Source organism: Chiroxiphia lanceolata, chromosome 15 (genome assembly GCF_009829145.1).
Source record: "Chiroxiphia lanceolata isolate bChiLan1 chromosome 15, bChiLan1.pri, whole genome shotgun sequence".
NCBI lineage: Eukaryota > Metazoa > Chordata > Aves > Passeriformes > Pipridae > Chiroxiphia > Chiroxiphia lanceolata.
The window spans coordinates 5,165,444-5,178,895 of NC_045651.1; the positions used below are offsets into that span (position 1 = coordinate 5,165,444).

Below are 13,452 nucleotides of genomic sequence, written 5' to 3' on the forward strand. Positions count from 1 at the left end.
CTCAGTGTTATAAAACAAAGCCCACATCAGAAACTGCACCAGAGTGTGAGCAGTGCAAACACGAAGCACCTGAAAGCAGCGTCTCACGTCAAAACACGAACAAAGTCGGGGGGGGAAATTCTCCCGTGCAACTCAACTGCACAGATCCAGTGCCACACTCATAGCTGCTACCTGCTGTTGAAGGGATTTTCTCCCGGGATGATGTGAGTGCTGTCCTTCCCCACCAGGAGCTTGATTCGATCATAGAAGGACTTCACAGCGGGTGCTCCAGAGTGGCTCTGCTGGATGATGTCCAGGGGGTCCCGCGAGCCCCGGCACAGGAGGCTGTTCTGGCAGGTGGACTGGAGGCAGCAGTCTGGGTCCAGGCAGTCCACCAAGCCATCTGAAAGGTAATAATTCTCAGATTCAGCCAGCTGCACAGTGCTGTTGAGCAGTAATATCCGATGGAAAACTGAAGGCACTGGGAAAAACTTAAAGCTCACTATTCATACCATCTCTGCGCCCTAAAACTGGTAATTGAGCCAACAGTGCAAAGAGGATGGGGGTTTTGAGCTCACTGCTTAGACACTTACAATTAATATATCACACAACCACAGAATGGGCTGACTTGGAAGGGACCCACAAGGATCATTGAGCCCAACCCTTAGCCCTGTACAAGACAGCCCCAAGAGTCACCAATGTTAGATGAGGATCAATCCCAAAGAAATCTGTTAAGGGCTGGAATTAGGAAAAAGGAAGTGGTAGGAATAAAGGATTTTTTGTTTGGGTTCTTTGCCTGGTGGGGTTTTTTGTTTGTTTCGTTTTGTTTGGTTGGTTTTTGGTTTGTTTTTGTTCCCTCCTTCTGTTTGTTTGTTTGGTTTTTTTTGTTTGCCTTGAGAATTACACTGTTTCATTTGATTTGTTCTGTTTGGGGAGCTGAGAGGAGACGGGGGTGACAGAGTAAGTTATCATTATCTAAGTAAAACAAAAATTAAATTGTAGCCATTTTGGCAATTCACAGGGAAGTGCTGTTGGAACTCCCATCTCCCACAGACACCTCAGAACTTGTGTGCATGCTTAGACAAGGAAGGATCAGTCAGAGTTAGTGGGTTCAGTCATCGTATTACATATCAGGTTGTCCATCAAGAATATTTCTTAAGATGTATTTTTAAGAAAAAATAGAATTTCAACATCAGAAATTAAAATTGAGTCAATGGGAAGACTGATCTGTATACTTAGATAAATAACAGCTGTCTGTTTTTAGCACACAGAGGAACAAGTCTAGCATCATCCTTTCCTTTGGTATCAGCATTTAACCAAAATATGTTCTCTCAGTGGAGTTCTACTGTAATTTGGAAATTAATAACCATTTATTTTAAAACATTATCATCTCTAACCATTTAGTAACATTTGTTCATCTTCTCTGGCAAGAATCAGGCATTCAATCTGCAATCTACTTGTGCCTGTAAACCTTCAGAGTCTCCCCAGGGTGTTTTAATCTGATTTTTTCAATAGAAATATGGCCTGGGCATACACTGAACACCATACAAAATAGAGATCATTCCAGTAGGGAAGCCAACAAAAGTACCTTAGAGTAAGATCATGACTCATGCATTTTCAAGATTTTCAAATGCACAACAGACCAGCAGAGTGATAACTGGAAAAACAACAATAAAAGAAAAAAAAAAAACAACCTAAAACTATAAAAAACTTTCTTATTTTACAATTAGCCCTGTATTTCCAACCCACTGTGTGTGCCTAAAATGACTGTTTCTGATTTAAAACCAGAATTGCCCAGGTATGCTGGCAATGTTTCAGTCAGGCCTCCAAAGACATTTAAGTCAGACAAAGTACCTTGTTGTGAGAGCTGTATGTTGCTTTAAGGTCAGCCGCCTATTCACATTAAGAGCTCCATTTATCTTGAGATCCTTTCACACGTGGCCGTAGGAATTTTCTGTTTTGCTGCAGTCCATTTTCCACCCACTTTATATATAATCATTCTAAGGACATCATGAGCTTCAGGGTATAACTCAAGGCACTTTTCCTATTAAGCTCTGAGAACTTTTTCTCAGTATCCTGCATTTCCTTTTCAGTTTATGAGAACCCTACAACTATGAACTTAGAGCTGCCCCCTGCTTAGTCCACTCAGTTCTTTTACTCACACGACCACCAGGCTAAAAAAAATCCTATCGACACACCAGAAATAACAGAGGCAAAACACAGGATATAAATTTCACATTTACACGCTGAAGCTGCCTCGTATTTTTGCCGTTCCTGTTATTAGAGGTGAGCACAAGTTACACCCCCAACGACCTCATCATGCAGCAGATTATGGGATGCTGCAACCAAACCCTTCTGATGACACCACGAACTTTGAATGGGCATATCAATCTCCCAGCCTCCTGTCAGTCATGAGAATCACATCTTTATGCTCACGAGCCCCCCTGGATATCGCCTGACATTGCAATCTCCAGTAAATTACCCTGCCACTGCCAATCTCACCGTTATCTCACAAACAATCAAGCAGGCAATCAAACTGCTCTGAATTGCCAGTTCAGGACCTGGGAGGCTGGAAACATCTCCATTCAACACCAGGGAGAAACCTGCCTGTGATGCCTCTCATGTAAGAAGGTTTCAGTGCAGTTATGTGAATTCAGACCCGCACACTTTCAGCTGGCTGCAACAATATTTAGAAAAGACAGGCACAGAGCATAACAAATATACACAATTCTCCTGTTTGGAGCATTATTACTTATAATATATGGCTATATTCCCCTGCACTAATTTATTCCCAGATGGCTGGAGTCAGATGTCAGGATATTTTTACCTCATGTGAACTAGTTGATCCAGCTTGTTGCAACAGCAGCACTGAGTTCTGGGTGTGTTCAGCACACCCAGCCAGACCCTGGGCACTGCTGCTTGGTATCAAAGGCTTATACACCACTGTCAAAGGCTTATACACCACTGTGCTGGTCACATTCACAGTTGCTGCTATTATTGACTTTGCTGCTCTCACATCTCTGACTCTATGCATGAAAGTATCAGTTACTCAGCAAATATCAATTTTTAGTTCATGTTCATCTAATTTGCTATCCAGACTATTATCACAGAATGACTGAGGCTGGCAAGGACCTCTGGAGGTCATTTGGTCCAATTCCAATTTGCTCAAGCAAGGCTACCAGAAGCCAATTGCCCAGGTCCATGCTCACACAGCTTTTGAATATCTCCAAGGTTGGAGACTCCACAACCTCACTGGGCACCTTCTCCAGTGCTCACTCACTGCACAAAGAAGTGTTTCCCAGCACACATGTGTGCCTGGGATTGTTTCTCCTCATGTGCAGGACCTTGCACTTCATGAGGTTTCTATCAGCCCATTTTTCCAGCCATATTGTACCATTACATATGAAGTAAATTGTTAAAAATCATTTATTTGCATTAGACTTAGTTGATTTAAACAAGGGCTAGAAAAAAATGTACTTTCTGTAAGAGAAACTCTGCCATTAGCATGAATTTTAATTAGAATTCAGTACTTTGTTTTTTGATATATGTTTCAGAGCTTGTCATCTTCCAGATTTCCTCAGGTATGCTGAATTATTTATACAGTTAATTCAATGACAAAGCCCTCACCATTTGCCTCCCCAAAATATTGCTGCCTTTCATGGCATACATATCTGAGTTTGAAGTGGCAGTTAGCAGCTCTCTGAAACTCTGCACACTAAAGGGAAGAGATTGGAGAGGGAGTTAAGATGGTATTGAACCTCCTCCAACAATTTGAGACCGAAAGAAGTCCTGACTTGGTCTTAACTGAGAAGAAGGAAAGAGGAAATTTTGATCTGATTTAAACTGGCAGCACAGGATTAACTCTCCATCGCTGTTCACGGTTCTGAATTCCCAAGTCTTTTCAGAAACCATGCAAGTGGCATAGTATTCCTCTTGAAGACTTCACTTCTGCTCATGGATACACACATTTCTTGACTTTCCACAGGCTTCTTGGCAGACTTTGCTATACAGCAAAAAGAAAACTTTAAACCATTACATGTAAGCAGACTAACCTCCTTGTGCATGTCACATTCAAGAGGGCTTTATTATTGTGTTCCTCTTGACCATCCTTGCAAGGACTGAAAAGCTCTCAGTAGGAATAGTGATATATTTTACTGCTAATGTATTTAGAACCTCTCAGCATCAGTTTTCCTTCACCACTGAATATACTTCTCACCACTTCCAGGCAACTGGATTCCAGAACTGAGCTACACCTTTCTGCAGAAACTTGATGCTTGAGCTATTGGGGTTTTGTTAAACCCCTGTGAGTAAATTATCTTTAGTTTACACACTTCTTCAAACACTTGCAGGTTGTGCTTCAGGTTCAATTCACGATGCAGGTTAGAATGAGTGAACTATGACTTGACATCCAGCTGCTTGAGAAAATGCTTTCTGTACCCAGCAGGGGACAGTTCTGTTTCCAACCCAAAACTCCTGAGCTCGTGCTCAGCAGAGGGCATCCTTACACTTCACTAGCTGCAGGAGCCGGGGACTTTCAGAGCCTAATTCCTGGAAATTTTTCTTTTTCCAATAAACATTTCAGACTGATGATTAAAATAGAGGTGGGGAGGAGTGGGGGGGAACAGCAGCTACTACGAACCCTGAGGGCAAAAGGGTCTTTGATCACTCTGAGGGCAAATTAGTTAATTTATCTTGATCCGATTTTAATTATGTGCAGTATTAATATACCCAAGGTGAAAGAATTAGAGATGCTCTATCAGATTATCAAAAGAGTAGGCCTTCTCTCTGCCAACACAGAAATATTTTAATTGAGCTCTAAAATTGCATGCAGAACTGCTTCCACAGGCTGGCTATGCCACAGCCCAGTGTATCTTATTACCAGGAAGTTTTATCTAATATTTAACCCAAATTTTCACACTTTTCAAGCCTGATCTAATTCCTGTCAGCTATATTGCCATATATCATTCAAAATAATTCCTCAGAAGTTCCCGGTGCTAACAAGAAAGAAAATGCTTCTATTCCTGTTTCAGCCCTGTTTCCTCAAATAGCCAAACTGGAAAGTCTCTCCATTGTACCACTGCCTTTTATAGCTAACTGCAAGCACAACAGAGTATTTTTGTAACCAAAGCTGCCTTTCAGGAAAAGCTGGATTATAAATCCCAAATTTTGGTGAAGTAGAATTAACCTGGATTCTGTGTAATGCTAGGTGTGCCTCTAAAAACTCCATAATGAGGGTATAAAGATGGGTATAAAGAGCCACTGGAGTGATTTCCTTATGCAATACGTCAAAAGAAATGGGAACCTAAAAAGTAATGTACCCTCTCCCATTCCTCAAAATACCATCTGTAATGCCTTAAAGCACCCTGGAATATCAAAGTGGTCAAGCAGCAGCCCCACTTCCCTTGTCCACTCAGGATCCCTGTGCTGCCCAGAGCTCTGGCAGCCAGGAAAACCCTCATTCCTGAGCTGGAAGAACCTACTGCAGGTGTAGCTCCAGCCTGTATCATGTATATAATCCACTATACCCGTGTATAGTGGATTATTGATGCTCCAACTCCAAACCCCACCTTGCTCAGAGCGAAGCTGACCCAGACAGCTCCAAGACAAGACACAATCTTTGAAAAAAACACATTTGTTCAGGCCTAGTGTGCACAGACACCTACATGGACACCAGGGCCTTTTTAAACCGTGGAATTTGCAGCCACTGAATTTCTTGCTTTCGCCTCTCCACGGGTTGTAAGAGCACGTTTTTGTGGGAACCCATCCCGTGAGGGGCAGAGGCAGGATAAGCTGGCTAATGTGTGCAAAGGGGATTAGAGGCTGACACCAAGTTTTAACAGAATCACACACCAGCACACTCATTAGCTCTTGTCAAACTTACATAATGTCTAGTTTCGGTACACATTTTATACCCCAGCCCACATGACTCACCCTGGCCCCCACCCCCAGCAGATTTCAACTCCTGATTGCATTTAATGCTCTGACTATTGTACAGGCTCTGGGAAGGTATTTTCGGCGCCAAGAGTATTCTGGGTATTTATATTGAGAACTTCATAAAATCTTTTGTCTGTGCTGAATTAGAGACCCCCGCTGAGGCAATGCTTGTTGAGGCAAGCTAAATTACATGATTTGCTTTTGTGCTGTGAAATACTTGTATTATCTTAAATGTCACGAGCCTGATGCAGTATCAAGTCAAAGGATTTGTAATTTTCTAAAAGCAATTTTTTTCTAAATGTTTATTGCAGGAAGACACTTCTCTTTTCCTTCTATTTTCCTTCTGTCTAATTTCAGAGATGAGTTTCCTAAGACAACTCAAATAAACAGCCTTTCAATCAGTCAAGTGCACTGTCCTGACAGTGAACTTCTCTAGAAATGTATTTTTTCTCGTGAATTGAAGAGATTTCATACTGGAGCAGATAGCTGACTTTCTCTCATTCATTATCTTTAATGTATTGTGCCAAACAGAATTACCACCAACTGTACTTCTTGGTGGGGTTACAGCTATAAAGTAACAAACCGAAGGGCAAAATTTGCCTTCTGAGAGATGCACATCTCTCTTTGGAAAGCCAAGTGGAAAATAAATTAAAATGTATTTTAAAAAGAATGTCCCACTTTGCATAACAAATAAGAAATTCCTCATTCTATTTAGCTTAGTATTCTATACTGCTGTGGGTTGCTTCCTTTCCTTCCCCTCCCAATTTTAGTCCAGATAATTACATTTTGAGGAGAAATGGGATCTGGGAAGTGATAATAAGCAGTGATTGCATTTAAGCCATTTTTTTTTTCTTCTTTCTTTTTTTTTTGTCTTTTTTTAACCTGCCCGCACCTGTCCTCTCCATCCTGATCAAATCTGAAACAAACCAATTTAGCAAAATTTTGGTTATTTTCTGTTTTTCTTTCTCTGAGATTACTCAGCTGTATTGCCAATAAAAAAGTATAAAAATGAGTAATTTTAAAAAATGCAAAAGGTGAAAGAAGAGAGAAAGAAGGAAAAGAAAGGCCTAGAAAGAGCAACCCCACTGGGCAATACAGGCTCCTGGCAGGGCTGCTTCTGCAGGGGCCAGAGTTCTTAAATATCTCTCCCAAATTATCCCAAGATGCTCAGAACAAAGACCCCTCAACCATAATGGGTATGAGCTGCATCCAATACCTAAGGAAAATATTCTTTAGAAAAGATATATGAGTTTTGCTATGCATTACATTGTCTAATGTACCTGGAGGCACTATAAGGTCTAAGGTGAAATCTAGTTAAACACACACAATTTAAGGAGATACTAAAAACATTTTTCAATTTAGGAACAAGCAAATTATGATAAAACAGTTATTGCAAAAAGATGAGTACAAAGAGCCACTGCAGAGATTTCCTTATGCAGTATGTCAAAAAACCCAGGAATTTAAAAAGTAGCATATCCTCTCCCATTCCTCAAAATACCATCTGTAATGCCTTAATTTCCTAAAATAAATCCACAGTGAATTAAATGGGTTATATGTGTCTATTGGGGGGATTATATATTGTAAGCACAATTATGAGTCTTAAAATAAAGCTATTTCTAAGCCCTCCAAAAGATGCTTAATAACGATTAGATTACTGAGGGACTGATTAAGGAGAGATATTGGCTTTAGAAGTGGCCACAGTGAGTAAATTGTGTAATCCAAACATGGTTCAGAAAAAAAAAACCCACTTTCCAATTTAAAGAGAACTTAGAAGTGAGTCAATGTCACAATCCCCCTCCTTTTCAGCCAGGCTTCCCCCTTAAAGACAAATAAATAAATAAACAGATAAATAAGAGACTTTCAAGTTTTTCAGCAAAGCACCCTAGTAACCATAAACAGGTTTATAATGAATTAGAGAATCACAGAATGGTTTGGGTTGGAAGGGACCTTAAAGACCATCTCTTTCCATCTCCCTGCCATGGGCAGGGACACCTTCCACTAGACCAGGTTGCTCCAAACCCTGTCCAGCCCAGCTTTGAACACTTCCAGCATGAAGACCTTGTTAAGCCTTCACCTCGATTCGACCTGTGATGGTGAGGACAAATGCAGGTCCAGTGCTACCTCAGGTCATGCCCAGCTCCACCTGAACAGCCCTGGGAGGATAAAACACCTTTGGACACCTCTCTTCTCTCTGCTCTGGAATCACGTTTTATTTATGTGAGTAATCCACACTGACATCTCATTTAAAATAAAGATTTTTAAGTCTCAACGAGACAGAGACACATCTTCCCCTTATAGGAATAAACCAACTAAAGAGCATTAAACTAAAACAGAAAGAAAATATTAAGTATAATCTCTCATTTTTCTCTTTTTGAACTACAGTGTGGAGTTTGCATTGTGGCAGATAATAAGACAAAGCAGGACAAACGGGAATCCCTCTGGAGTCAGTGGCAATGCTCTTCCTGACATCCATGAAATGAAGACTTGGCCCAAGGCCTTTGAATCTGATTGTTAGATACAAATTACAATAGGAATGGCTGAACAGGGAGAGAGCTCCAAAATGTGTTGAATTTGCTGCCACATGGGGAAGAAAATGATAGTTTCCTTTCAGGGACATGCTGAAGGAACTGCTCTTTAACAACATGCATAGATGGACAGAAAGGAAGGAGGTTCAGCTGTCCGAAGAAGGATCTCATTTAGGGGAAAAAAAAAGTATTTTTAGCAACTCTACTGCCTTCTGAAAGAACAGTTTGCATCTTCAGTACTACCCCAGAACTACCTGCCTATGTTAACAGAGCAGTGTTGCTAATGGAGCAGCAAATGAGTTCAACATTTTGCTGCAAATAAACTCAGCTGAGTTTCAAATGAAAAGAGTGACTGGAAGGAGAGGTAATTTCTTTCACTTCCAATAATCTTGCATTTTATGTGAAACTTGGGGTTCTGGTAACCAGCTGGATCTTTAGCATTGATTCCCATAGTACAGTTTGCAGCTTCGTCTAATGAGAAAATTTAATTTTATCTGTTCCTTTCTATACACAGTCACAATAATGGAAAGGTGCAGTTCAAAGCAGAGAGCACACATCCCTTCCAGCCTCTCCATTCCTGCACGCTCCCCTACAAACACACAGGTCACAGGACACATTCCTGGCCAGGTGTGTGGGGATCCAGACACATAAAGAGCAGTACAGTTCAGGCAAAGGCAGAACTGCACTCTGAAATATTAAGCATTAAGTGATTAATGCTATATTTGAGTTTTGTTGTAGCTCTTGTGACAGTTTGATAAGCTGATGGTGATGACAATGGCTCTGTCCTCACAGGGCATATTGGAAAGGACCCCACGCTGTCTCAAAGAAGTCTGAAACTCAAAATATAATCAAGCAAACTGCAACAGCAAAAATCACCAGGGCACGAGAGAGACCGAAGAGCTCTGCAGTGCCACAGCCTGTGGGTAACTCAGCCTGTGCCAGGTACAACACACAGGGTGGCAAAATCCAAGTGTATCCAGGCAAATCCAGGTATGCCTGGCAAGTGTGGGGAGGAACAGCAGCTGAACAGGTGTTGAACAGCACCTGAGCTCCCTCATACAAGCACTCTACAGAAACACAGTAAGGATGAGACTATGGGAGAGAAGGAATGACTGTTGAATTAAAGTGCTGAGCTCAGGGTCAAAAGACAAGAGGATTCATTTCTGCCTTTATCATAAAATCCCCATGTGAAAATGTGTGGGTCAAAGGGACTTCTCAGGTTATCTGGACCTTGGAACAAGCATAAATTTTCAATCTATTTACACTCACAAGAAGTGATGAGCTATAACCTCTCTAGTCTCTGGAAAAAAATGACTTCAACCTGCAAGCCTTGAGAACATCTGAAGAGTTCTCCCCTAAATCTTTCCAGCCTTCAGCCTCACCAATCTGTTTTCTTTCAGGTGCTTTACTAAGGTAAACCAGAAACCACACACCTTGCATGGTAATGGAATACAGGATTTTGCATTAATTAGTAATACATATTAGAAGTCTATTGTATGGCATAGTCTATGTATTCTTTGCCTTCAATGAACTATCATTTGCCTTCTGTGAACTGAGTTTTAGAATTCTGCAATTTTACTTTAGGATGAACAGCTGAATGGTCTCATTGGTCATTTTTTCCCCTGTTTGCCTGTCTCTTATACAAGTGCAGAATAATGTCCTGGATAGATAAATAAACCTCTTATTCCAGTATTTCTAATAATGTTTTCCAAAGTCATTGCTTGCTTTGAGGACATTGTAATGATACCTCCATTTTCAAATTGTCCTTTACAATCTTCAAAGTCTGCAAAAACTGCAAATCTAAGCAGTTCACCATTTAGTTTCTCCCACTGCATATTAGGACAAGTTTAGTGGGTTTTTTTTGTATATTTAAATGCTAATAATGTAACTTGGCAGTTAGATTCTGCTCTTTACGATTCAGTTACAGCTATAAATCAAGTTCTAGTTCTCTGAAATTGAATCAGCTTCAGCACTTCTAAAATACTTCCATAAGCCCTGATCATGTGAAACCAAGGAACTAACAGAGGATTTTCATATTAAAACTAGTGGATGATACTCAGATGTGGTTAATATCATGTAATCAAAACCAAACCCCCCTGTTTCTCAGTTTGGGACTTACAAACAATTTCTAAACCCTGAAATCTTATACAAAATTAAAGCAGTCACCTTAATGACAATTTTACCCTAGAAGAAGCCATTCAAAGCAGCCAAATGTTTCTTTGCAGTTTTATGAAATACATTTATAAAACATTAAATGTTATAAAATATTTATTAAGCAGCAAACAACAGATGTGCTCTTTGGATTAATCATTGGTCAAAGAAAAGTGGAGGAGTCTCAAGGATGAAAGTTGTGTCTGATGTTTGGTTTTTAACAGAGAGCAGGAGCACACGAAAAAGAATTTACGTGACTTAGTAAGGACATTGTATTGAAAGTTGCTTCAAATGAAGGAGAAAATTAAGCAACCTTGTTTAGATGGTACAGCTTCTCAGATCTGCTCTGAGGACAGCATGGCCTAATACACCATGGAAGGCTCTACAAAACTTGATAAAGTAAAGCCATCTTTGGAGGGAAACACAGGACATATTCCATATTTAATAGGATAGGCCTGATAAAGAGGAGGGAAAATGGAAGAGGGATGTCAGACCATACCTGCCTGCTCAGCACACCTCGTTCAGCCCTTCCAAGTCTGGCACGTGAACTGTGCAGTGCTACAGCAAGTGCCAGGCGCTGACAAGGGCTGGGCACAGCAGAGCACGCCCGTGGCACAGACAGGGCAGGACAAACACTGCTGAACACCCTGCCCTGTCAGCTGCTCTGCTGTGCACAGGCACAGGGAGCTCTTCTGCAGCCCAGGGGCACCAGGAGCCACAGCAAGCAGTGCTGATGGGCCGGGCCATGCACCCCACCGATGGGGTGTGGGGTGGGACTGAGCCTCCCGCCCGCCCCGCCACGGGAGCTGCGAGTCCCCACGTCCCCCCCCCGGCCACAGCTCCCTCCCTCTCCTCTGCTCGGAGAGAAATGTAACCCCACCGCTGACAGCAGCGACTCCCGAAGCAGGTGTGTGCAACCCTCTGCTCTTTCGGGGCCGGGAATCGAAAGGCTTTGCTCACCTCCCTCGTTATCCTTGTTGTCGGCACAGGCGGTTTCCATGGCGACGCTGCATCCCGGCCCCCTCCAGCCGCTCTGGCAGACGCACTGCCAGCTGTTCTGGCCCAGCGTGCACCTCCCGTTGCCATTGCACAGGTCCGGGCAGCCATCTGGGAGGACAAACGCAGAAGGTGAGCCCAGGGCACACCCACCCCGCTGCAGTGTTACTGTGCAGACAAAAAGGTCCTGCTGCTGGGACAAACACTCTCGGTGAAGAAAGGGGACACCTCTGAGAAATGGAGATCTAGCTCGAGCCAAAGGGCAGGAGGATCCCTAACTGCTCTAATACATGCCTTAAAAATCCTGTGAAGGTTCAGACCTTGAGCTGACAGTCTGCTGACAGAAGATCTGTCTCCTACGTGCATACACACAGGGAGAGGGAACATCTTCTTCAACAAGCTCATCAATGCTCAGAGGGCTTTTGCACTGTCAGTTGCATCATTCTCCAGAGCGTCTCTAAACACAAGGTTTATATAAATAGTTTTGTCTCTAAACACAAAGTTTAAATAAATAGTTTTGAAAATATTTTCCTTCACTGGCAGTTGTTTTAGGATACCTACTTATTTAACACTAAGTTTACTTATACTATGAACATAACATTTCACACTTTCTGAAAAACACATTAGAGGAGATATCCCCCAAAAGATGTATGTTTTGAATTGATTATGTATATGACATGACTTATTGTATAGCAAGAGCCGAAATAGGAACAAAAATATTAATTAGCTAAGCTGCTAACAAATGCTAACGTTCTAACAAATGTCCATAGGTGATAGAATACCTCAGCTGCTTTTTCCTGGAACTAAATGAGTCTCAGGAGGCACTACTGGTATCTTACTGAATATTCATTATGAAGAAGGGTAAGAAAACCAAACTGCAGCCTTGGTAAATACAACTAAATCCATCAGTACCAATCCTCACAAGCATGTGTATTTGTCTGTGGAGGTGACAGAAGAGATTTAAGTGACCTGCAGCAGGTCTCTCACAGCACCTCTTCACAACTCTGAGCAGAAGACTGTGACCATACTGACAATAGGTGTTGGATCTCAAACATTCACAAGCTCTCGTTTGAGTTGAAAGTAGAGTCTGATCCTGCCATCTCTACAACCACTGGAGAACATGGAATAAGGATCTCATTGCTGTCACTTTTTGGACAGAAAATTTTACCTCAGAACAGCTCACAAGGCTTCACCTCTCCACCAGCAGTGATGGGTCACTGTTGGCATCAGGACATGCAGGGACCCACTGCAGCTCCCTCAGCTCTCACTGACTGGCTGGGTTAGTCCTTCACATTTGACACTGTGCCCCCAAGCTGTGGCTATTAATTAAGTATTCTACTCCTCCAGGCATTTTAAGAGCACAAAAGGACTAATGGGCACCCTACCAGACTGTGGATACTCTTCTCATCAATTGTGAGTGAGGAAGGTAGCAGCAAGAAACAGCCTGAAAACAAACATGTTTTCTTTGCCTGACAGCACCGCCTCAGATGTGCAGCACTGGAGAAAGACTAAGATGACAGGATGTCACCTTTGTGCCCCTTGGCCTCTGCAGGTAGCAGGGAACAGAAGAAATGGCCAAGCTACCACAGCTTCCCCGCTAGTGTTGAAAGGCTGAAGCCCTCCAGAAATCACTAATTTGGGCTGCTGTGTGTTTCTACAAACCTGTTCAGAAAGCCACAGCTCTGAGTTTCTCTCTTCCTGCTCCTCCCAACTCCTTGGCTGTAGCCAGGTGATGGCAGAGGGCAGTTCCTCTGACCCCACACTGGTTTTCAGACTTCTGCAGGAGTTTACCACTTATCACAACAGGTCCAAGTCTATTCAGTTCATGTTACACAGAAAACTATCAGATATAAACAAGTCCTGTAAA

At 42.1% G+C, this 13,452-nt stretch overlaps 1 protein-coding gene across 14 annotated transcripts in view; it reads right to left on the reverse strand.

Annotated features, from left to right (window-relative positions):
• TENM2 (teneurin transmembrane protein 2) overlaps positions 1–13,452 on the reverse strand; it is a 634,310-nt gene that overhangs the window by 42,305 nt on the left and 578,553 nt on the right. For all 14 annotated transcript variants that reach the window (XM_032702528.1, XM_032702527.1, XM_032702526.1 and 11 more), the window contains 2 exons: positions 11,550–11,696; positions 172–382 (listed from right to left, as the gene is read on the reverse strand). In XM_032702528.1, the coding sequence (XP_032558419.1) occupies positions 172–382; positions 11,550–11,696 (358 nt within the window). The remainder of the gene's footprint in view (positions 1–171; positions 383–11,549; positions 11,697–13,452) is intronic.